Genomic DNA, 25350 nt, shown 5'->3' with positions numbered 1-25350 from the left:
TCTATAGTCATTCTACTATGAAATGGAACATTAGAACTTATCCCTTTTTGTTGTTTTAATGTTTTTTTTTAATAATCTTGGATAACAGTCCTTTATTGGATATATTTTTTGCAAACATTTTCTCCTAGTCTGTGGCTTGTCTTTTCATTCTTTTGATAAGGCCTTTGGTAGAACAGTAATTTTTCATTGTAATCAAGTCTAGCTTATCAGTTCTTTCTTTCATGTATCATTGCTTTTGTGTGTATCTAGGAGTTTATTGTTTTGAGTTTTACCTTGCAGCCTGTGACCTATTTCAGATTAATTTTTGTGAATGGTGTAAGTTCTGGGTCTTGAATCACTTTAAAAAAAAATGGTCAGTAGTTTTAGCACCATTTCTACCCACTTTTTAAATCAATTATCAAGACAGGGATATAGAGATTTCTATGTTTTTTCTTGTAGTTCTACCAGTTTTCTCATGTTGAAGCTCTGTTAATAAGAACATACATATTTAGGATTATTATATTCTGTTGATAAATTGATCCCATTATCATTACAGAATGACTTACATCTCATAATATTCCATACTCTGAAATCTACTTTGCCTTATATTAGTAAAGCCATTTAAGCTTTCTTTTGACTACTGTTAATAGGCTGTATCTTTTTTTTATCCTTTTACCTTTAACCTATTTGGAACTCTTTTGTTATTGGGGACTGAACCCAGGGGTACTTAACCACTGAGCCACTTCCTCAGCCCTTTTTTCCCCCAACCCTTATGTTTTCTTAAATTAATTAATTAATTAATTAATTAATTAATGTGGTGCTGGGGATTAAACCCATGGCCTTGTGCATGCAAGGCAAGATACCAACTGAGCTATCTCCCCAGTCCTTATGTTTTATTTTGAGACAGGGTCACACTAAATTGCTTTAGGGCTTTTCTAAATTTCTGAGGCTGGCTTTGAACTTGTGATTGTACTGTTTCAGCCTCCTGAGTCTCTGGGATGGCAGGCATATACCACTGTGCCTGGTTTGGGCCTTTATATGTAAAGTGTGTTTCTTTCAGGCACCATATAGTTGTGTCTTAATATCTAATATGGCAATCTCTGACTTTTAGTTTGGGTGTTTAGATCACTTACATTCATATTGTTGATATGGCTAGGGTGACTCTTTTATTTATATTTTTCCCATCTAGTTTTTGTTCACTTTTTCTTCTTTGTTTGCTTTCTTTTGGATTAATAAAGTATATTTTTGATCCCATTTTATCTCCTTTGTTGACTGATTAGGTATAATGCTGTGCTTTGTTGTTTTAGTGATTGCTTTAAAATCTATATACACATTTAACTTGTCACAGTATACTTTAAAGTGCAGTTATACCACTTTACATATATTTCCATTTCTCCCCTTTTGGCTTTAATGCTATTATTGTCATATCATTACCTTTAATATATGTTCCAAATTCCTCAATTCATTATTGTTTTTGTTCAAACAACATTTTAAAGAGATTGAAGGAAGAAAAATATTCATATATTTACCAATTCTTGTGATCTTTGGTTTGCTTTGTAAAATTATAATTAACATTTATTAGTTGTAGAGATTAACAGGATTCACTGTGATATTTCCATACATGCTTGTTTTTTGTAAAAATCATTATTTTCATCTAATATCACTTTTCTTCTGTGTGAAGAATGTCCTTTAACATCTCATAGCACAGGTCTGCTGGTGATGTTTTCTTTCAGACTTTGTATATGTGACTATATTTTGTATTTGAAATCTGTATTAATTGGTGTAGAATTCTAGGTTGATAGTTTTATTTCAGTACATTAAAGAAGTCCACTCTCTTTTCTATAACATTATTTCTGGCAAGAAATCTGACATCATTTTTATTTGTTCCTCTAGTTGTAATGGGGGCTGTCTACTTTTAAGAATTTATTTTTGTCATTGTTTTTGAGGAATTTAATTATATCTTAGTTTAGTTTTCTTATACTTGTGCTTGAAATCCATTAAACTTTTTGTATTTATAAGCTTATATTAAGCAATGCTGGAAATTCTCAGCATTTCTTCAAATATTTTCCTGTGCCCTACCCTCTCAGAGATTCTAGCTGTTCATATATGAATCAATTTATGGTTGTCCCATAGCTCATTAATGTTCTTTTTTCTTTTCAGTATTCTTTTATACTATGTGTTCTTCTTTTTGCATAATTCATGTTGCTATGCATTTATGTCCACTTAGCTTTTTGCTTCTGATAGTGTGTTTTCATTTTTATAATTCAATTTTGGTCTTATTTTTATATTTTTTATGTTTACTTATTTAACATATGAAATACCATTATAATAATCATTTTTATGTTCTTCTATGTGAATTTTAATATCTTTGTCAGGGTCAATTTTGATTGATTTTTTTTTTCCCTCTTCATTAGAGGTCATACATCTCTGATTGTGTATCCAGTAATCTTTGACTGGATGCCAAACAGTCTGGATTTTAACTTTTTGGGTGCTAGATATATAGAGATTCTATAATTAATAATTGATTATATTTATTTTATGATACAACTATTTCTTCATTCATTTATCAGACCATCTTATTTTTGATGCATTTCAAAATAAATTGAAAATATCAACACATACTATTTTAAATACTTCAGCATGCATATAATTAATTAGAGGCTAATATTTGCTTATGGCTCTTTTTGAGGTAAAATGTACATATATACAAATCCATCAATCTTAGGTATACCATTTGAAGAATTTTGACAAATTAGTAGCCTGTGTAATGCTAGCCTTCACCAAGCCATAACATCTACTTATCACTACGGGAATTTCCTTCCTGACCATCCCTGTCCATCCCTATCCTATCCTTGTTTCCCCAAAGGAAATCACTGTTTAGGTTGTTTTCACCATAGATAAATTTTTCTAGAGTATTACTACCAAATATAAATACAATGTGACCATAACAGGGTCACGTATATAATTTAAAATTTTTTGTTAGCCATGTTATAAAAAGTAAAAAGAAACAGGATATGTTAATTTAATAATGTACTTTTATGTAATCCAATGTTTACTTGATTAGTATGATTTTCAACTTGATTAGTATATAAATGATGAATTAGATAGTTTACATTCTTTTTTTCATATTTCATCTTTGAAATCCAGTGTGCAACTTATAGTACATCTCAACTCAGACTAGATATATATGAAGTCCTCAAGAATCACCACATGTAGCTGATAACTACTCTACTGGACTGTACATTTTTATAACTTTATATAAGTGTAATCATAAGATGTTTTCTTTGTCTAAGGCTTTTTTTACTCAGCATGAATATGCTTTTTTATGAGTATGCTTTTGAGATTAATTTATGTATTTCTTCAGTAAAAGTAGATATTAAATAAAAAATAAATCAACATGGAAATAAAATGTTTACCAAGAGTAATACAGAAGATGGGAAGAAAGAAACTGAACTCAAAGAAATCTACTATGCAGTTACAAAAAAAACAAAACAAAACAAGATCAGATATACTGATGAACTTTACCCTTAATATTGAGTACTATAAATATCTTACTTTAAAATAAATCACTAAAATAATAGAAGTAGAAAACCTAATTTCCAAATCAGTACAGGAAATAGAACATTGAACAACATGTAGGAAAGGAAAAAAAAGCAAAGGAAAAACAAGGGTAATAATGAAACGATAGTAGTGATATAACAAAACCAATTGGGGGCTGGGGATGTGGCTCAAGTGGTAGCGCGCTGGCCTGGCATGCATGTGGCCCAGGTTTGATCCTCAGCACCATATACAAACAAAGATGTTGTGTCCGCCGAAAACTAAAAAAAATAAAATTAAAAAAAATTCTCTCTCTCTCTCTCTTTAAAAAAAAAAACAATTGGTAGTCTCAGTAAATGTAAATGGACTGAACACAATAGTCCATTTATTTTGAAATAAAACAAGAGAGGTAAATTAATATTTAACTTGCAAGATAAATACCAAGTTGAAAGATCATGAAAACTCTAGGAAAAAAGATGGAAAAATTCAGACCACGCAAATATTAACCAAAAGAAAGCTGATATAGCTCTATTAATATCAAATAAAATATTAATCCAAGAAAATGGATAAAACAACTGTGGTATATTTATACAACAGAATTCAACAGTGAAAATTAATGATAAATATAACAAATAATATTTAGGTAAAACATACATATATGCATATATATTTGTATGTATTTTCTATGTATAGAGATATAAATATATTCATAGGTTTTGTGTATAAATATATAGACATATACTGCATACACATGTGAACATATATTTAAACACACACACACAATCTTAGAAGTTCCACAAGTCATCTGATTTAACTTCCTAGCCAATATCACTTCTATAGCATTTGGTAGGAGGTATAGCATAATGGTAGCTTATATATTCTGGAATCAGTTGTCTATGGATGAGAAAGCCACTTCTGTGTCCCTTATTAGTTATGTGACTTAGGGTAAGTTATTTAATCTCTCTAAACTTCAGTATCTCATAGATAAAATGGGGATGATAGTAACACCTACTTTACAGGCTTTTGTTAAGTTTCAATAAAAGTGCACATAGAGTCCAGTGTGGTGGTCCACATCTGTAATTTCAGCAACTTGGGAGGCTGAGGAAGAAATATTGCAAGTTTAAAGTCAGTCTCAGCAATTTAGTGAGACCATGTCTCTAAATAAATAAATAAATAAATAAAAGGGGCTGGGGATTTGGCTCAGTGGTTAAGCACCCCTGGGTTTAATCCCTGGTACCAAAAATAAAAATGTAGAATATTATGCATAGAATTTAAGACATACACTTCAAAACACTTAGCAATTATTATTATCATTGTGTCTTATATATATGGATATCAGTCTCTAACTATTTCAATAATATTCTACTTTACAAAGAAGCCTGCCTTATTTCAGGAAATCTGTTCAGAAACACAATTAGCCAAAATTCTTTCCCTCTAAATTCTATAATTTCATCCTAACTCTGTATTTTGTAACTAGACAGAAATTTCCACTTTAATGTGGAAATTCTTCTCAAATGTTTGAATTCCATGTCACTTATTCTCTAGAATATTCTTTATTCACAAGTCTGAACTCTAGAATATAAATAATGTTAGAATTAACTAGCAGATTTCAGCATTACCTACAAATAAATTAGATTAGTGAAAAATATTGGATATTCTGGTTGTTTGAAATGTTAAATTTTGAAAGATTTGAATGAGATATGTAATTAGCTTGTCTTCAGGTATCCAATATTCAGGTATCCAAGATTTAATGAGTTTTAGAGTCTAAGGTGGGAAAAAAAAGAAAGTCTTATAATTTTTTAAAAAAATTACTGGGGCTGGGGATGTGGCTCAAGCGGTAGCACGCTCGCCTGGCATGCGTGTGGCCCGGGTTCAATCCTCAGCACCACATACAAAGATGTTGTGTCTGCCAAAAACTAAAAAGTAAATATTAAAATTCTCTCTCTCTCTTTAAAAAAAATTTACATTTGAATCTAAGTTCCTACTTTTACTAGTTTCACCATTTTTTATCTATATTTTGCCTTTGGTATGTGTATGGTCCAAAATTCCTACTGATTCTGCTTCTTTGCCTAAGTTCACATATTGTTAGTTTCTTTCTCATGGCAACAGGACATGCCAGATTCTAATCACAGCATCTAACCCTTCTTTCTTCAAGCCTAGGAATGGTAATAGCTTTCTACTGTTGCTAGTCTCTGGGTGTTTTTTCATTTCCTGTTGGCCCCTTAAATTTGTCTACCCCTTTGTAAATAGTCCTACCATTAGTGTTACTTTACTACCCTTTTTGAGAATGCCAACTGTTTTCTTCCAGGACCATGATAACATAGCCTCATACCTGTGTTTGACAACTCTACCTTGCTCACTGAAGTCTCTCAGGACTGTCTTCCTGAACTTCCCTACATTGCTCCATTGGTTTCTGAATTCTATTGGCCCAAATTCTCTCTTATTTATACTCCTGCTCCTAACTTTATACATAAATCTTTGAGTCTTCTTCCCCCAAAGGACTTTGGCTCTGACTTTGGCTTTATTTTCCCTGTTCCTAGATACCTCTGGTCAATCTACCATAATTTGAGAACCCTTAAACCTAGTCTTTTCCTTCAACCTACTTGATAAGTGGATTACCCTGCAAAAACAAGGGAAGAACATATTTAGGCATATTCTATGTTATATTAATTATTGTCATTCTTTTCCTTAGTGTACTGTACAATTCCTTCTAAATTTATGTTTCCAGTCCAAACTTCTCTTCTGAGTTCCCGAGCTATTATTCAACTGTCTCCTTCACTTCTTCATTTAGAAGTCTCTAAGAAACTAAACACATCTCAAACTGAATTTATCTCCCTCCCCCTTGACCTGATTTTCCTCCTTCGTTTTCTATCTCAGTGAAGAGAGTCACCAGACCTTTGTTCAAACCAGAAATTTGTAATTAATTCTAGACTCTTCCTTCTTATTTACTCCACTTATCCAATTTATCACCAAGTAATACTGATTTTATCTCCTAAATCTTATCTCAAAGCTATCCATTTCTTTTTTTTTTTTAAATTTTTTATTGTGGGTTTTTCAAAACATTACAACTTTCTTGACATATCATATTCCACACTTTGATTCAAGTGGGTTATGAACTCCCACCTTCACCCCATACACAGATTGCAGAATCACATCAGTTACACATCCATTGATTTACAAATTGCCATACTAGTGTCTGTTGTGTTCCGCTGCCTTTCCCATTTCTTTATCTCTACCACTACCACTTGATGACTGATAAGTTTAAGGCATTGTCTATTTCTTCTAAATCATTGCTTCCTTCTTCCTCCCTCTTCAGTCCATCCTCTACATTGTTGCTAGAGTTCTCTTCTGTATGTATATAATAAAGTAAAAAATCTATAGCATTGCCCAAAATTCCCTAAATGTTCCAGATCCTAACAATTTTTCCTGTCTTCTGGAGAATTCTTCCCCACACTCACTGTCTTTCTTCAAGTATGCTAAGTTTATTTGACTTCAGAACTTTACACATGCTGTTCTTGTTAGCCTTACTCACTCCTTTTACTTATCTACTAGATTATAGCTTAGATATCATTTCCTAATGAAGTCTTCCCTGCCAGTCTAGGGCAAGTCAGGCAGCATCTACTCCTCTTTATAAATACTCAAACACCACATACATCTATATAGCACAGTGTTCTTGCTATTATCTGGGTGGTGGTGTCCATCCTACTAGGCTATAACCAACACATAGACTGTGTGCTGAATAAATGTTTACTAAATGAATGAATGAATGAATGAATGACTTTCAGTATTTATTCAGTGTAAACTTTTAGATTGCAAACTATAGATCCTACAGAGCCTAGCCCAGTATATTGTGTAATTTGTCTCTATTTTTCTCCTCCATGTTTATGTCTGATTTAATCAACAAATACTTGGTATCAAAGTCAATTGAAGTACCTGAAATCGCTCAGGTTAGTCTTCAAAATCTCCTCATCTACATTTTGTTATGTGCATTTCTTTTTCTTTATGTAGATTCATATATTTGTCTCTTTTCAAAAAGTGCAATTCATTCTTTGTGGCTAGAGGAAGATTGTCTGGTCAGTAAGTCTTTCCCCTTTTATGTCATGGCATTTATTATAGAGAAAAACAGAATTACTGCATACACTTAAAACATTGTATAATTTTAAATAAGAATGTTATTGTCTCTTAAGAGGAGATGTTTTCATTTCTGGGTTGGGAGAAAAGAGATAAAAATCATGCATTGAAGAATTGGCATTGACTGTAAACAGTAAGTCATACATCAGAGGACTGGGATTTGCATTGTGGGTGATAATCCATCCATATTTCCGCCCATTCCTTTTATCCATGTAAATTAATGCTGTAGTATCTGCCTTGTGTAAACTTTCCCACAGTCTGGTAATGTGTCTTGCTGTAGCTATAAGGTTATTTATGAGATGGCAGAATTGTGCTTATTTGTTTTGAACTGTTAGACATGGGGAGTTAATCACCTATAGAGCTCAACTGTTTGCAGAGCTCAGAGTGTTATAGAATCGATAACTTTGAAATAGCTATTCAGTGCTCACAAAGCAAAACCTGGTGAGAAGAGTTCTAAACTGTGAGTGCAAAGACTTGCATTGTAATCTCGAATCTGCCTCTGTGTATCTTTTGTAAAACAGACTTCATACCTCTGTTTATTAATCACAGGGTTGCTATGAAGATCAAATGACAAAATACAAAATGGAAGATCCATTTAAAAACATCCTACTGGGGGAAAATGGTAAAGGCTATTAGCACTTCAGACACCTGATCTCACTGTTCTCTCTGGTCACCCTCACTGACAGATGTCAGTCATTCATTTTTTTCATATCTTACTACTAAACACACAAACAAATTCACCCCTGAGGTGTCAAGTGGGTAGAGATAAAAGCTGAGAGATTAGAGAATAAGAAAAAATAATGAGACCTCAAAATGATAACTCCCACAAATTTGCAGTTGTTACAATTTATATTGGGATGAAGACTCCAATGTAATGCTCTTTACATTCTTCAGACAATAGATATTTGTTCTTAGCAAACCAGTCAGAATTTATTGTTCAAGGATCAAAAATGACACGCTAAACATTGATGCAAATAGCATGTTTGTTTTTACACAATTATGAATCTATTTCAAACAAGTGATTTCAAACAAAAGAAACTCAGTTTTTCTTTCATACAATACTTCATCTTGTTAAAAAGTTCTTATGTACAAATGCAGGTGAATAAAGCTTGTTACTAAAGATAATTATTTAAATGCACTAAATGGACCCCTTATACGTACTTAGTAAGTATTGTGGGATCTGTGGTGGTCAAACTCAGTTATGAGTACAAAGCTTCAGATTTGGCATTAATGGAAAGGTTAGGCTGAATGAATCCATCTTTACTTGATTATCTTAATATTTGCTAATACATAATACATAAGCCTTTTACAATATACCTTGTTTTATATATCCCATCATTCTGAAACACATGCAATATAATTTTTTAGAAATTGATTTATGTTAAAACATATTGAGAGAGATTATTCTTTAAAGAATTCATGTGGTTAGTCTTTGTATTAGGTATCTAGACATTTTGTATCTACAAAAATGTCAATTTCATATGGTTCAATATAATAAAAAGTGAAGAATGTTTATTTTTATTTTAAAACAGTACACCTACTTGTAAATAACCTACCTTTTTTTTACACCAGCTAACATGCAGTTTTGGGACAATGGGGTGGGCAAGGAATTGCCAAGTCAACATTTTGGATAAAAGGATAAATTCAAATTGTGTCTACTGATTATTCTAGCTGATTCTTTGAGCAGTAATATATGTTAATTAATACCTTTGGGATGTAATATAATTTAATATAAATGGGAATTTTTTCTTTATAGTAAATTTACTATTATGAAAATATTCAGTTTATTTTCCTAAAGATTAAATACCACATGAGACATGATAAGACACATCTGCTTAAATGCATTTCCATTTATGTTATCACATTAAATTGTGGGGGTTATGTTGCTATTTTAGGGTAAGCTGTGCTGTGTGTTTGGTTAATGCTTAGTAAAGATCTGGATCCCATGGGGTAGTTGTGATGAAAGAGAGTGGTTGTTTTCCAGGTGAGAAACCTGATCATAAATTAGGAATCATCATCAAGTCAGTGATTAAGAAGTAGTTTTAATCTCCTGAAATTTGGATCAGACAGGGAATAGACTTGCAGTCTGTGTGTTTTTATCACATTCAGCAACAATGCATTGAGTATCTTGCTATTCACTGTTGCTGAAAGTGAAATTGGTTCCTTCATTTATCCAGCCACTGACTTCTCAACTGTAAAGTGCATTCAAATACTGGAGTGAAGGAAGACTCGTGTCCTTAAGAAGCTCTGGAGTATATTGCCAGCCTTTGACGTCCACATAAGGCTGCCGAAAGTTAAAATGTTAAATCTTAAATTGAGTCTGGGTATTTAATAAAGGCACAACTTAAACCACCGAGATGTAATAAGAGTCATTTTGCATTTTGGAAAATATAAAGTGAAAAGGGAACTGTATGCCCAAACTAAGTCTTAGCCTACCTGTTAATTTGTTCTGAATGGTAAAGAATGCAGCTGCCATTTCTTGACAGTACACAGTTGTAACAGGTGTGGCAGTCAGCCTTGCTGCTAAGTTTAGCTCTGCATGTGGGGATTTCACACTTTGCAGCCCCTTGGAGAGGGGAGCATTGGCAAATGACTGTGTATAAAAGTGGAAAGCACTTGGGAATAACACCACCAAGCTAGATTTAGATCAGAGTAAAGGGGCCAATCTAAATTGGTTACAGACTATAGAGAGCTACATGTCTAGTGGGGGTAGCATTAACTTCACACCCATTCCCTTTCTCTCTTACCACCAGTTCCCAAGGGAACACCTTGTGAAATTTGATAACTGCCTTTTAGGTTCAAGGGAGGACTGATTTTTTTTTTTTGAGCAGGTAGAATTTAATACAGGTATACTAGTCCTTAGGTGGCAGGAATATGACTTTCTAATTTCTATTTTGTAAACAGTACTCATCTCCTTTGGTAAGTTAATTTTAAAAAATCAAATTCTCCACTACTGGCATATTAGGGCTGCTTATGAGAATGGGATTTTTGAAACCATATTTCTCCTGTAGATAATAAGTGAAACACTTCATCTTTTGGCAGGAATCAAGAAGAGAGAACATTTTCTGGGAAAGACAAATGTGACATTTGAGGACATTGATTTCAATAAGGATTTGTTGGAGAGAATTGTTTAGTCCTTCTCTCTCTGTTTTTCTAAAAAGTCTAGTGATGACTAAATAGCTCTCTGAAAATTTTTCAGCAAGAAAAACCTGGAACTTAGAAAGCTGGAATAATTTGTACAAAGCCCCAATTATTTAATGACAGAAAACCAAGATCATTTCACTTATGCTTTAAAGTACAGTTGAGTTTTCTTTGCCAAGGCCGTCTTTAAACAAAGTTCACATTTGTGTGTAACTCAATCCTAGAGTGTGACGGGGAGGGAGCAAAAGACAAAGAAGCTGCACGTTTAATATAGGGTTCCTTATTATGAGAACATTTTGCCTTATTTTTCCCTTGATTTTGGGGCAGCTCATCATTCCAGATTTTAGTAATACATCTGCCATTATCTGAATTTTTTAAAGTCCAGTAATAATAATAACACAGATATAGTATGCACATTTTTTTCTCTCACTAGGAGAGTTCATTCACAGGAACTTCTTCCTGCAAACTTACTCTTTAAATTCAAACAGTTTCTTTAATTCTCTTCTTCATTTGGGACAAATCTGATGGTCTAAGATGATCAAATCATTGCTCTTTTGGAAAAAGGTTAGTGGTCTCTTTTAAACTCTGACATGGTTTAGCTTTATGTCAGCACAGGTAATTCTTTATGGCTGAAATGACCAATTAAAACTTGTCCTTTTCTTGGGGCACCCTTTGGGACAATCATACCTTTCAGAAGCAAATTCTTCTTATTTGCTCTTGGAGCTTCCAGCGGTCTTGTGTTTTAATGGCAGTTACATACAAATTTCTGTGGTCTGAGGTTTCTTCGAGGCCCAGGTTCTCTTTAGTAACCATGGAAATCTGCCCTCCTATCCAGCTGCCATTTTCTATATTCCTTTCAAAGAATGAGTCTTAAACCTCTTAGATATTCCACAAGCAGAGTCAAAATGAAGAATAACATGAAGAAAACATGAACAGCTTGTTGTTACATAAGAAGTTTCATGTAGAAAAGCAAGCTTTCCTGGACATCAACATACCACGGTTTACTGAGATCTCATCTTCATCCTGGCTTTAAGGAGTGGGGATTCGACTCTGCATCTCTACATCAGTGAATTGAGGAACACTTTCTGTACTCTCAGAGGTGATGGGTGAGATCACATGTTTGAGCCGAAGAAGCATGGTAAAGAGCAGGATGAGGAGAATGGCCAGGAGGCTCAAGAATAAGCCCACATACATGTACAGGTTGGAATACTTGTCTGATGTGCTGTCAACCTCTGTTGCCAGAGTGGGAAAATGGGCCCGTCCAGTGAGATTTCCATGGTACTTAAAGTGCACCTCCGTCATCACTCAGGTCTTGAGCCAATACCTGTTTCTATTTTATTTCTATTGCCTTTGAGGCATTCCACAGTGTCTTAGCCTGTCTCTGAATATATTGGTGATGTTCCACCAATTATGCAAACCAATCTTTCTTAGAGAGGAATCAGTACTGCACAAGCCAAAAAACAGTGATGTTCTAATTTGGCAATTGTCACACCCTAACTTCCTCCCTCCCAAGTAGATTTTTTTTAATATTTATTTTTTAGTTGTAGTTAAACACCATATCTTTATTTTATTTATTTATTTTTGTGTGGTGCTGAGGATCGAACCCAGGGCCTTGCACTTGCTAGGCAAGTGCTCTATCACTGAGCCACAATCCCAGACCCTTTCAAGTAGATTTGATCAGAATTTCTTAATTTGAAAAAAATGTAAATAAACTTTACTTATCACACTCCTATTCTTATACTGATTAAAATAAATATGGTAAAGCTGCTTTATAATACTGGTATGGGGGCAAGAATCTCTTAGAGTATTATATCAGAGTTTTACTCTGTTTTGGTAGAGGGAGAAAGGGCTCCCTTTTATCTATAGCTCATCTAAATGTGTGGACTAATTATGTGGATTTAATTGGGTTCTTCTTGAGAATTCTTAAAAGATTTTGTAAATTTCTGACTCAGCATTTCTGAGTCTTGTCTGTCTTTCTGAATCTTTCCTGAGGTTGGAGATGGTCAAATTCCTGCCCAGGTGCACAGATTGAGGATTGTAAGTCTAGAAGGACATGAATTTACTATAGCTTTGTTGACATTCCTCACTGTAGGCTGTAGTGAAAGTGTTGTCAGACCTGGCAATTCTTAGATGGAGGAGGTCTCAGAGATTCTGACAGCAGTAGGTTTAGGCTCAAAAAATTTGGTTCTTAAGATTCTTCCACAGATTTATTTTCCTGAAAAAAAAAAAAAAAAGATTTAGGTATCTAAGACAAACAGATGGCAATTTGTTTTGAACTAGAAATGAACTGATACATTGCAAAATGGTGTGCTATAGCAAATTAGTTTAAAAATAATGAGTTTCCATAATTTTGAATGTTTTTTCCCTATGCAGAAAATAGCTATTAGAAGGTTAAAGAGCCAGGCACAGTGGTATCAGTGGCTTGGGAAGCTGAGACAGGAGGATCGCAAGTTCAAAGCCAGCCTCAGTAACAGAGAGGTGCTAAGCAACTCAGTGAGACCCTGTTTCTAAATAAAATACAAAATAGGGCTAGGGATGTGGCTCAGTAGTTGAATGTCACTGAGTTCAATCCCCATACCCCCCCCAAAAAATAAAATAAGGTTAATAAAAAAATGAGATCACTAAAGGGCAGCTAATAACTATGGAAGATTAGGAGTTTTTCTCATACTAATTGACCATAAAATTCACCTGAAGTCCTTATTAACATATAGGCCTTGAATCCAACCTAGATTTCTACATAATAATCATCACAGTAGGTGAAGTGACACCCCCTTTCTCCACAGAAAAGTCTTAACTGGGCTTCTCCAGAAATCTTCACCATGGCTGATTTTAGGACTGTCAGCAAAAAAGAGTCTCTGCAAAAGAGTTCAATGTAGATAAACTTCCTATTTTTGTGTTGCCCTGTTTTACTTGCCACTGGCCAGGAAGTTTCCAGCAATCCAGGTGCTGGACACCCCCTTACTAGTTTTTCACAAACATATCCAGTATAGTACTTTGAAGAAATGTGCAAACAAGGCCTCTGGCCTTGAGTTGGGCTTCACAGGGATGTCTACATTTTAAAGATGAGTTACAATTGGGCTCCATGGTAACAGCTGGCAGGGGGAGGAAAGAAAAGAGAGAAGAAGCTCTCTGCTTCTCAGGTGTTGTCCTTGAAGGGTTAACTTGCCCAGAACAGTGAAAGAAAAAGCTGCTTTTATGTGAACTTCTGGAGACTGTGAACTTCTGAGCCCCTCCCCTTACACGCTGGGTATAAAATTCTGAAACTACCTGAACTTGGGGTTCAGGAGATTAATTGATTACAGAAAAAGCTGTGCCCTCTGAACCTGGCTGCAGCCAAATAAAAGTGTTTCCTGCTATCTTCGGTGCCTTGCCTCGTTTGTCCCTACAACACAGGGACCTGGGCACCACTTAGAGATCTTGACTGTATTGGTCTGGGATGAGTCCCAAGCATTAATTTTTGTTTTAGTTTTTATTTATTTTTTTCAGTATATGGGTGCTCTACCACTGTGCTACATCCCCAGCTATTTTTATTTTTGGACAGGGTTTCACTGAGTTGCAGTGGCTGGCCTCCAATTTGCAATACTCCTGCTTTGGCCTCATATGTAGCTGGGATTACAGGCACACATCACCATGCCAGGCAGCATTGTTAATTTTAAAAATCTCCCCAAGTAACTTTAACTTATAACCAGGACTGGGAATGTCAGATCTATCTTAATCAGAAAAGCCTACCATTGAAACATATAAAACCTAAATTTAAGGATTCATTTTTCAATGTCCAGGTTCTAGTGCCAATTGTCACCTTAATGAATCATGGAATATTCAGGAATGCAGGCTTCTCCTTTTTTGTTCTCATTTATGTCTATGGGGTGAGATTACACATTTTTTTCCAGCATTCGTAGACCACAAAGAATTGACAGGACATGTCTATTCTTAGCAAATAAATGCATCCTTCATTATTAGCCAAAACAGAACCTTGTCGTTTTTGGCAAAAACCTTCCAGTGTGTAAATAAGGTCAACTATTGACTGTTGAAGTTTCTCAAAATGATTTAGTTTGCCATTCCAAACATTAATATTATATATGGGTGACTAAAATAAACAATACAAACAACCATCACCTGTCACACTTATATGTGCAATAGTAGCAGATTGCTGACAATGTAGCCTAGTTCTGTCTCTTGTTAACATAGCCAAGGAGAGTTAGTAGAAATAGCTCCAACAATCACATTATTCTTCCTATCATCTTGAATTTTGCCCTTTCACCTAGGAGTGCTCAGCTTTAAATTTATATTTCCTAGCCAACATTACCTATATCTTCGGCAATCTGTATCTTAGTCTACTAACTTATTGTCCCTAATTCCCACTCAGAGCCATGTGGTTCACAAGAAACAAAAGCAAAGACAGAGGGTCTCTTTCTACAATCTTGGGAGCAATGGTCTAAGAAACATTTTTGCCATACTTAAATGTACATCTATTTTGATTTCTGGTTATTTGGGATCAAGGCCAGGAACATGCATTTTAAACTCAACTTTTTCTGGTGATTCTTTGAACGCTGCCCTGTGAGGGTTAACTATTGTTTTATTTATTTTATTTCTCTAAACAGTCCATATAAAGAACATAGTTAATTTCTTTTATTGATTGTAAGTCCTCCTTTTAAATAGTAATTAAAATAGTGTCATATGTTGAATTGTATCATGCAAGATATGCTGATGTCCTTTACCCTCAGTATCTGTGAATGTGACCTTATTTGGAAATAAGGTCTTTGCAGATGTAATCGAGTTAAAATGAGGACATTAAATTGGCCCTAATCCGAGTTCATAATCCACTTGAATCAAATGTATGAAATATGATATGTCAAGAACTTTGTAATGTTTTGAAAAACTAATAATAAAAAAAATGCAGACATAAAAAATAAATAAATAAATAAATTGGCCCTAATCCAATGACTATTGTCCTTATAAGAAGAGAAGATAGTCACACAGGAAGAAAGAAACAGAGATGGACTGCTGCATCTGTGGGTCGAGAAATGCCAAGGACTGCCAACAAACACCAGAGGCTAGAAGGGGCAAGGAAGGATTCTACCCTGCAGATCCAGAGTATGTGTGGCCCAGTTGATACCTTGATTTCAGACTTCTAGCCTCCAGACCTGAGAGAATAAATTTGTTGTTTCAAGCCACCTAATTTATGCAACTTTGTTATGGCAGCTCCAGGAAACGAATACACAGAATAATCACTTGAGGCCCTAGGGTTTTGAAACTTTGGAGGCAAGGTTTCTCAGTGTGGTCCCAGGGAAGTCCTTTCATCAGAATAATGCACCCGAAGGGTGTCTATTTAATGTAGATTCCCAGGCTCTGTCCCTTGCTTCCTAGGTCTGAATCTCTGGGGATAGGACCCTGAAATCTTTGCTTGTAACAAGTCATCCACTTAAGGTTTCTAAGTACACTCTTCAGGGAATGTTTTTTAGTCCTTGTTGTACTTCAGTATTGCTTACTAAGCTTTTGGAAAATATATATACCAGAAATTCTGATTCATTAGGTCTGTGTGAGGTATGATCATCTGTATAACTTAAAAGCTCTACAGTTTATTTTGATAGGCAGCTAAGGCTGAGAAATATCACTTTAAAACAAAGCACTTCAAATTCAGGACTCTGACAGTCCCAAGCAGTTCACACAGAGGCATCCTTTGATCTCAGCTGCCCCCTAGGTATTAAACATGTTGCATATATAGATGGTCTATCCGAATTGTTTTATTTCTCACCAGCTCTTCTCCCTGCAGCTCATTTCCTTAAGAATGGTACTAGCCCAAGCCAGACATGGTGGCACATCTGTGTAATCACAGAGGTGTAATCCCAGGGGCTCAGAGGCTGAGGTGGAAGGATCACAAGTTCAAAGCCAGCCTCAGCAATTTAGAGAGGCCCTGTTTCTAAATAAAAAATAAAGGGCTAGGGTTGTGGCTCAGTTACAGAGCACTTGCCTCCCACATATGAGGCACTGGGTTCTATCCTCAGCACCACATAAAAATAAACAAAGATATTGTATCCATGTATAACTAAAAATAAATAAAAAGGGCTGGGGATGTTGCTCAGTGGTTAAGCAACCCCGGGGTTCAATCCTCAGTACCAAAACAAAACAAAAAATAAAAAAGAATGTTACTAATGGTACTAGCCCAGAGAACTCCATTTTTTTTTTTTTTTTTGTGTGTGTGTGTGTGTGTGTGTGCTGGGGATTGAACCCAGGGCCTTGTACATGCAAGGCAAGCATTCTACCTACTGAGCTATATCACCAGCCCACTCAATGGATTTTTTTCACCTCTATATCTCATAAGTTACTCATTTACCTGCCTCCCAGAAGAGAAGTGGAAGGAGAAAGAAACACTGGCAATGTAAGCCAGCTGGGAGAGTCCCCTGTAGTATTATAGTATCCTTTTATTTTCCCTTGGATCTCAAATACACAGAATTGGATAAGCCATACTCCTTGACTTAGCACACATTGTCATCATTGGTAAATTCAGGTCCTCTTTTATTTGTTTACTTAATATAATGAACACCCATAGACAAACACCTGTAAACAAACATCTACCAAATTTAAGAGTGAGAATGTTACAACTGACATATCTGCATATGCTCCCCCCATCTTGACCTCTTACCTTTCTCTCCAGAAGTGCCAAATACAGTGAATTTAATTAATCATTACTTTCCTTTTATTTATATATTCACACAACCCCATGCCTAAATAATATGATAGTTTTATTTGTTTTAAAAGTTATGTTTATTTTTCAAAAAAGTATGTCTGTGAGTATTATTCAACTTGTTCATTTTATTCTACATGCTATTACTATACTATTTATGACTATTCTAGTAGGATGAAAAAGGAATAAAGTTTTAGAAGCCCTTTGAGTCTCCTTATTGCCTTTGGACTTTATTCCACTTTATTCTCCTTAGCTTTTCGTTCAAGGCTGTCAATGCCCAGGCTGAACTTAATCTTAATTCCTTTCATTATTCTCCTTTCTAGTCAAACTATAGTAGTTGTTCTTTTTTTATTGGTTCTTTTTATGTACATGAAAGTAGAACCCATTTTGATATAATTATACAAGCATGGAATATATCTATTGTAATTAGGACCCCATTCTTGTACATGATGGTGAGATTCAGTCTGGTGTAATCCTATATGTACATAGGAAAGTTAGGTCAGATTCATTCCACTGTCTTTCTTTTTCCTATCCGCCCTCCCTTCCCTTCATTCTCATTTGTCTAATCTATTGAAGTTCTGTTCTCCCCCTACCCCCATTATAGGTTAGCTTTTACATATCAGTGAAAACTTGTTTTTTTTGGAGGGGGGATTGGCTTATTTTACTTAGCTTGACAGTCTCAAGATCCATAAACTTACTAGAAAATGTCATAAATTTATTCTTCTTAATGGCTGAGTAAAATTCCATTGTGTATATATACCACAGTTTCTTTATCCATTCTTCTGTTGAAAGGCACATTTGTTGACTCCATAGCTTAGCTATTGTGAATTGTGCTGCTATAAATATTGATGTGGCTGTGTAATTATAGAATTCTAATCTTAAATCCTTTGGATATATGCCCACATACTTCCCTGCTGCTAGGTTTTTGGTTGAAAAGTTCCTTCCATATTCACATATATTTGCATAAGGAAATGGTACCATTCTTTAGGGTTCAGTTCATGAAGCTGACCTTGATTTTCCACCCCAGTCTTAATTCCTATGTCTTGTATCTCTCTTAGAGAAATAACTCTTCCCCAATATTGTAGATATCCATGAGATGCATTTCCCCCTAAATACTAACTTATAAACTGCTTGAGGATATCTTTTAACATTCCATGCCCTACATAGCTGTGCTCACAGTAGCCACTTAATAATAACAGAATAAATACATGAATATGATTGAAAAAATGCACTTACCACCAATAACTAGAAAAAGAACAATCTTCTTTTATCTCTGATTTGGTTTCTAATAGAATCAGACCTTATTATCTGTGGGGCATGGTTCTAGGACCTCTAGATACCAAATTCTTAATGATTCTCAAATCCCTAATAAAAATGGCATAATATTTGCATATAATTTATGCACATCTTCTTGTTTGTTTTAAGTCATCTCTAGATTACTTATAATATTTAATGCAATGTAAGTGCTATCTAAATATGTTGTTATACTTACTGTTTCTCATCACCAAACAAAAATCTGTACATTATCAGTAGAGATGTAGTTTGTTTTCAAAATTTTTCCTTCTTTTCTTTTTTGGTTATAGTGGGACTTGAACCTAGGGACTCACACATCCTAGGTGAGCACTCTGCCACTGAGCTACATCCCCAGCCTTTGTTATTTAGAAACATGTCAGCTAGTTGCTGAGGCTGGTCTTGAACTCCTCCTGCCTCAGCCTCCCTAGCTCCTAGGATTACGAATATCTACCATCATGCCAGACTTTCTTCAAATATTTTTTTAAAACTTTTGTTGTTGTTGTTGTAGGTGGATATAATACCTTTTTAATTTTTATTTAATTTATTTTTTATATAGTGCTGAGGATCAAAACCAGTGCTTCATGCATGCTAGGCAAGCACTCCACCACTGAGCCACAACCCCAGCCCCTTTCTTCAAATATTTTTGATCTGCAGTTGGTTGAATCTATGGTTGTTTGAATCTGCAGTTGCAGAACTCTTGGGTATGAAAGACTGACTGTATAACTTAGAGAAGAACCTGGATTTCCCTTTCCCTTTTATTCTCCTCCTTTACTCCCCAGTCTCTTATTGTGTAAAGGAGAATAAATCCCAGATTGTAATGAAGAATTAAGGAATATTAAAAACTTTGCTTTTGATTTGCTATTTCAGTTGCACATTTTTAGAAGAAAATTACAGGAGTTGGGTTAAATTTAATATTTAAGTTTTAGAAAGTCTAAGTGTGTCTATATAGATGATTTTATAATGATTGCTAGTACATTTCTTGTCTCTTACACAATCAACCCTGAATTTTTCTTAGGTCTGAATATTTATTAAATATTTATTAGAATTAAATGAATCTTGGAGAGGTTTAGACAACAGTAATCTCACCTACAGTTGTCAATTTCTTTAAATGTTTCCTCTGAGGGTTGAGAACACTAGTCACATAATTTCTTAAAACCTTTGTAGTTTGCAGGACACCAAACACCCTGTTCAATTCAGACAAGTCTAATCTCATTAAGGACAAAGTCCTTAATGTATTTAAGGACTTTGAAATGAATGGATGAAAAGTCAGGTATTGGAGAATTCTCTCTCTTTTTTTTTTATTCTGGTTCTGGATCTATTAGAACTTCTTACAAAAGCTTTCTAAACAGGATTGTCATGGCTTTCTTTGCTAATTAATTAATGAATTTCACAGATACTATGATTGCTCCATTAAAACCTCTACACCATTTAGAAAAAAAAACCTCTATAATTTCAAAGGGAACAAAAATTTGCTAGGCACATTGGCGCATGATTGTAATCCTAGCAGTTTGGGTAGTTGAGGCAGGAGGGCCACAAGTTCAAAGCCAGCCTCAGCAATTTAGCAAGACACTGTCTCAAAATAAGAAATAAGGGGCTTTGGATGTGGCTTAGTGTTTAAATATCCCTGGGTTCAATCCCTGGCACAAAAAAAGGAAGAAAAATTATATTCATTCTGAGGAATGGAATTATTGTGGGAAGAACTTTATAGAATCAGTTTAGTATTCTGCAGTCTTTTCTGAAAAGCTCATAAATAAAAACTCAATTTCCAGTCTTTGTAAAAGTGATTGAAAGCTGTTGAGGGATAAGGAGAGTGAGGAATGGGGAATTAGGAAAAGAAAGGATAGGAGAAAAGGAAGGAAGAAAAGGGAGAGGAGGGAAAGAAAGAAATGTGAAAGGTGAGAAAAGTGAATGAAGGATGTGGGAGGAAATGAGTGATTATGGGGGAGAAAAGTAAGGGAACCAAAAAAGAATTGGGGAAGAAGGGAGGAAGAAAAGAAAGTGGAGAGAAATGTCTAGTGTTCAACATTAACCTGAATATCTGGTTTACTTTACTTAGAATGTAAATCAAAATACCCTTGAATGATGTAAATGTGAATAAGAATAGTGAAAGGTCAGCAATCAGAAGTGATGGGCCCCAATTGAGGTCTTGTTCCAATGAAGAAACCACACCAAGAGGTTAACCCTTAGAAATATTAATGGCACCATCAAGGCCTATTTCAAATGTAAAAGACCTTGAGGCTCACCCATGGGAACTCCTCTGGCCAGCTCCTTTGTCCCAGAAGGTTGGGGGGGGGGGATGAGGGGGTGATAGGTGGAGGTAAACCCAGTGGGAGTTATAGGAAGGATTAAAACTCAGGCTAAAGGATACAGCTGATACTTTTTCAATGCCTGTTTAACATAGATTTTGGTTCATGCTCTACCCAGAATCATATGTAAACACCTAAGTTGGCACACCAACAGGGGATTTTCTGCTACCTGGCCCCCTCCCACGTGGCAGGAGTTCTATCTCTTCTCATGTAAATAAATCCTACACCATTTACTCTTCCCTTCTGCTATAGTCTATGTATTTTATTCTTCAAATTTGTGAGACAAAAAAACCCAGAAAGAAATTGGTGACATGGGGAATTTAGTCTCATCTCAAAACTCCAGTTTCAAATGCACCCTTAATTTTCTGTTTGCATGTTTCATCATTAACTTGGAAAACATCTGGTAACAAAAAGCTTCTTGTATTTTTAGTATGAACACTTAAATGCCAAGTCCTCAGTGATGTTTGATGTTAGCATAATATATATAACCTCACGGAAACAAAATAAAATACACTTACAGATCATGAATTTTGCTCATTTATATGACAAGAGAGTATGTGGCTCTTTCTTCATCTATCAAGCCCAAGAGGGATTCCTCTGGTGAAACTCATTTCTTTCATTTTTTTAAATCTTTATTTGTTCTTTTTAGATATGCATGACAGTAGAGTGTATTTTAACATATTATACGTACATGGAGCATAACTTATTCCAATTAGTAACAAAGTTCTGCATGGCTTCCAAAATCAGACTGACATTTATTCAACAAATCTTTATTGAGTGTCTGCCAAGTTGCAGACACTGAGCTCAGTGTAAGGGATGTAGAAATAATGTGTCCTTAACCCAGTTTTGGTCCTTGAGGTGCTCCGAGTAGTTATTTTCATTTTTTATTGATAATGTGCTGAAAACAACCCACTGGTCATTTTACACATTCTGTGTGACTCCTGCCTGTATAATTCCAGAGCTGAAATCCCATCAAACAGCTAAGAAAAATGATCCGTGGAACAATTCAGAAAAGAAAGTCAAAACTATCAGTTGAAACAGCTTTCAAGAGTTAACACATTCTGTTTGTATGTATCTGCCCAGAGAAGAAGAAAAAACTAAGGGAGGTTGGAACTGTTAGAGTATCCAGTTTCATATCAGCCTGTGAAAAAGCAATTTCAGCAGCAAGTGCTCCTTCAATGGCTGGAGCCATTAAGTAATAAGCTTGCACAAGTGGGAGTTGCTGTATCTTCTCCTACAGATGGTGCCTATTTGTCACACCTGCCGATAAATAAAATAATGTCGCTCACTTCACTATGAATAGCATCATTGTATTTTCAAATCTCTCTTACCTTTCCTGGCTCACAGTACGATTGGGGCTGGCCATTTAGGTATCCCTTCTGAAGCTTGCACCAACAGGCAACTTGTTCAGGAACATCTCTGGAGTATCTGGAAAATAGAATTAAAAAAAAAAAAAAAAAACAACCCTTGTTTTGCCAAAGAAACAGGACTATGTTCATGCAAAGTATGCTTTCTCTTTCATCTTCCTCAAGAGTCAGCCCTTTTCAGGAAAAAAAAAAAAAAAAAACAGAAAAGCACCTTACTTAAAATGCCAGTTACCACTTACAGCTTCAGAGTGCAGTTTTAGATGCCTGTTTCTTGTAAGCTCCAAAGAGCAAAGAGAAATCTGTTTGGATGTATATGTGCCGACTGGAACACTTGAATGGAAGCAGCCTGGATTAGTTAAGTCCCCAGTTCCTCCTTTGTAGGCAACAGTTTAAAGTATGCAGGAAAGGTAGCGATCCAGCTCCTCTCTGCCTTAGCGGTGTAGAGCCCCAGAGAGAGGGAGGAGATAAGACAGAAGCGAGAAAGCAAAGTTTGTGTAAGCCTTCCACTTTAACCCCTTCAAGGCTTCTTCATGAATCTGTAAGATCAGCTAAGGCACTCTTTCTTCATAAAAACTGCTTTATATGTCATTGAAAAGGCTCAAATCTCTTGCTCAATCTAAAAGATTTTTCATTTTAGGTCTTACAGCAATATATGCTTACAATTGAAGCCAAACTTGCCAGCATGTGATGATATTTAAATAAGTTCAACTTTCCAAACAGAATGTATGCCTTTGTTTGTGTTTCTAGCTTTGGAAAACTTTTTTTAGGCTCCAAGGTAATACACTTAATTTTTTTAAAAAAATATTTATCTCTTTTAGTTGTACACAATACCTTTGTTTTTATTTATTTATTATGATATGCTAAGGATCGAACCCAGGGCCTCGCATGTACTAGGTGAGTGCTGTACCACTGAGCCACAACCCCAGCCCTTAATACACTTAATTTGAATGTTTTGTAGAAATTTAACCTCAGCCCAGATTTCTGGTTGAGGGTAGATCATATAAGAACATATAAGTTTTGAAGAAAGCTTATATGTTCAATTAGAAATGATGTGTCCATCTGTAGTTTAAATGCCCTTACCATCTTTTACATAGTAAGAAGGAGATTAACATTTCTTGAGTGCCTACTCAGTATAAAGCATTTAGCACAAAGAACACCATTTAATGCTCACATTAATGTTGTGTCTTGGGTATTATGACCCTCATTTTATAAATGGGGAACCGAGGTTTAGAGAGAAAGCCTGTCATGAAGTTTACTAAGCCTAGAGACAGGATTTGAAAACAAGGCACAATGATCCCAAGGTCTGGGTTCTGTTCTCTATAGCAGTGCTTTTTATTTACTTATTTATTTATTTTAAACTCTTTTTTTAATATTTTATTTTTTAGATGTAGATGGGCACAACACAATGCCTTTATTTTTATGTGGTGCTGATGATCAAACCCGGGTCCTGGCCATGCTAGGCAAGCGCTCTACTGCTGAGCCACAATCCCAGCCTTATAGCAGTGCAAAATTGTCAGTGGACCTTTACTTTATTAATTTATTTACATGCAGTGCTGAGAATCGATCCCAGTGCCTCACACATGCCAGGTAAAGGCTCTACCACAGAGCTACAATCCAAGCCCCCATACATCAGTGATTTTTAACCTCTATGCATCTTAGACTTCTTTGAGAGCCAAATGACAGCTAAGGACTGCCTCTCCCTCAATTTCTGTGCTCCATGGCCTCCAAGTTACAAACAGCTGAATGTCCCCATGTCACTTCTCCAGTATCATGCAATCATTAGAGGATCATTCATCCAACAATACCTGGTCCTCAACAATTTTTAATACAGTAACTATAGTAGGAATGGTATTAGTGAGTGTCTTGCCAATCTTTAAGAATTAAGCAGTGGGCTGGGGTTGTAGCTCATTGGTAGAGCACTTGCCTGGCACTTGTGAGACACTGGATTTGATCCTCAGCACCACATATATTAATTTAAAATATATTAATTAAAAAATAAAGGTATTGTGCCCATCTACAACTAAAAATTTTTTAAAGGATTAATGCAGTGATTTTCCCTTTGTTTCTACATTCTTAATAACTCTTGCAGTTTTGTCTCTTGTATTTCCCTCATGCCAGTGGTTACATGGGTTGAGGTGCTCCTTGAAATCTGTAATGCCTTATTAGTACCATCTGTTATCTGTTTCTCAAGTTGGAGGAGTATTGTCAAGATTCATGAATGTAAAGTATAAACCCACTATATTTTCCTTGAGGAATGATTTTACTTGAATATTGGGATAGGGAGAAAATGGATCATTTAAGATATAATTTTAAACATACTTTATATGACAATAAACATAGATGAATTGAATGTAAATTTGCATGCATTTTTATGATTAAGCATGAAAGTTCAGAGAAATTTTGCACTTGTGGTGGGGTCTTTTGGGGCTACTCAGACTTTCCCAAGGATATATATTCACTCTCCTCTGCCATTTGGAGTATTTTGGTGGAAAATTTCCAAGATCATGGAGTAGCAGAAAGATCAGGGACTTTGAAGTTATATAGCCTCAGATTTAATCCATATTTTCTGAATTATCTTTAAAAAATCAGTTAATTTCTTTGTGACTCAGTTTGTTCATTCATAAAATAGGAAATTATAAAGGGAAGTTTATATGAGAAAATATGTCTAAAGCACATATTATGGATGCTTAGTAAATATTGTCTCAAATTTGTACATGCCAAAAGAGGATGAGCTTAACATGAATCTAACTGGAGGTTTCATCAGGGGTAGTTTTCTTACCTAATTAGAAAAAAGATAAGAGTTATGTTAATAATATTTAAATTCAAGTTTCCAGGAAAACATAATGGATGCCCTATAATAGATAAGAAATTCCAAAACTAGGTTATCATATACCAAATTTACAAGGGAAAT

The 25350-nt window shown here is 35.1% G+C and overlaps 1 protein-coding gene across 1 annotated transcript; it reads right to left on the bottom strand.

Annotated features, from left to right (window-relative positions):
• Nucleotides 1–8517: 8517 nt before the first annotated feature.
• Sertm2 (serine rich and transmembrane domain containing 2) lies at nucleotides 8518–22877 on the bottom strand. The gene is made up of 3 exons (XM_071606853.1): nucleotides 22679–22877; nucleotides 22404–22500; nucleotides 8518–13003 (listed from the first exon to the last, which is right to left on the bottom strand). The coding sequence occupies exon 3, from the start codon at nucleotides 12088–12090 to the stop codon at nucleotides 11818–11820; it is 273 nt and encodes a 90-aa protein (XP_071462954.1). The 5' UTR covers nucleotides 12091–13003; nucleotides 22404–22500; nucleotides 22679–22877; the 3' UTR covers nucleotides 8518–11817.
• Between the last annotated feature and the right edge of the window lie 2473 nt (nucleotides 22878–25350).

This window comes from Marmota flaviventris, chromosome X (assembly GCF_047511675.1).
Source record: "Marmota flaviventris isolate mMarFla1 chromosome X, mMarFla1.hap1, whole genome shotgun sequence".
Classification (NCBI taxonomy): Eukaryota; Metazoa; Chordata; class Mammalia; order Rodentia; family Sciuridae; genus Marmota; species Marmota flaviventris.
This window is presented reverse-complemented; position numbering and strand designations above follow the sequence as displayed.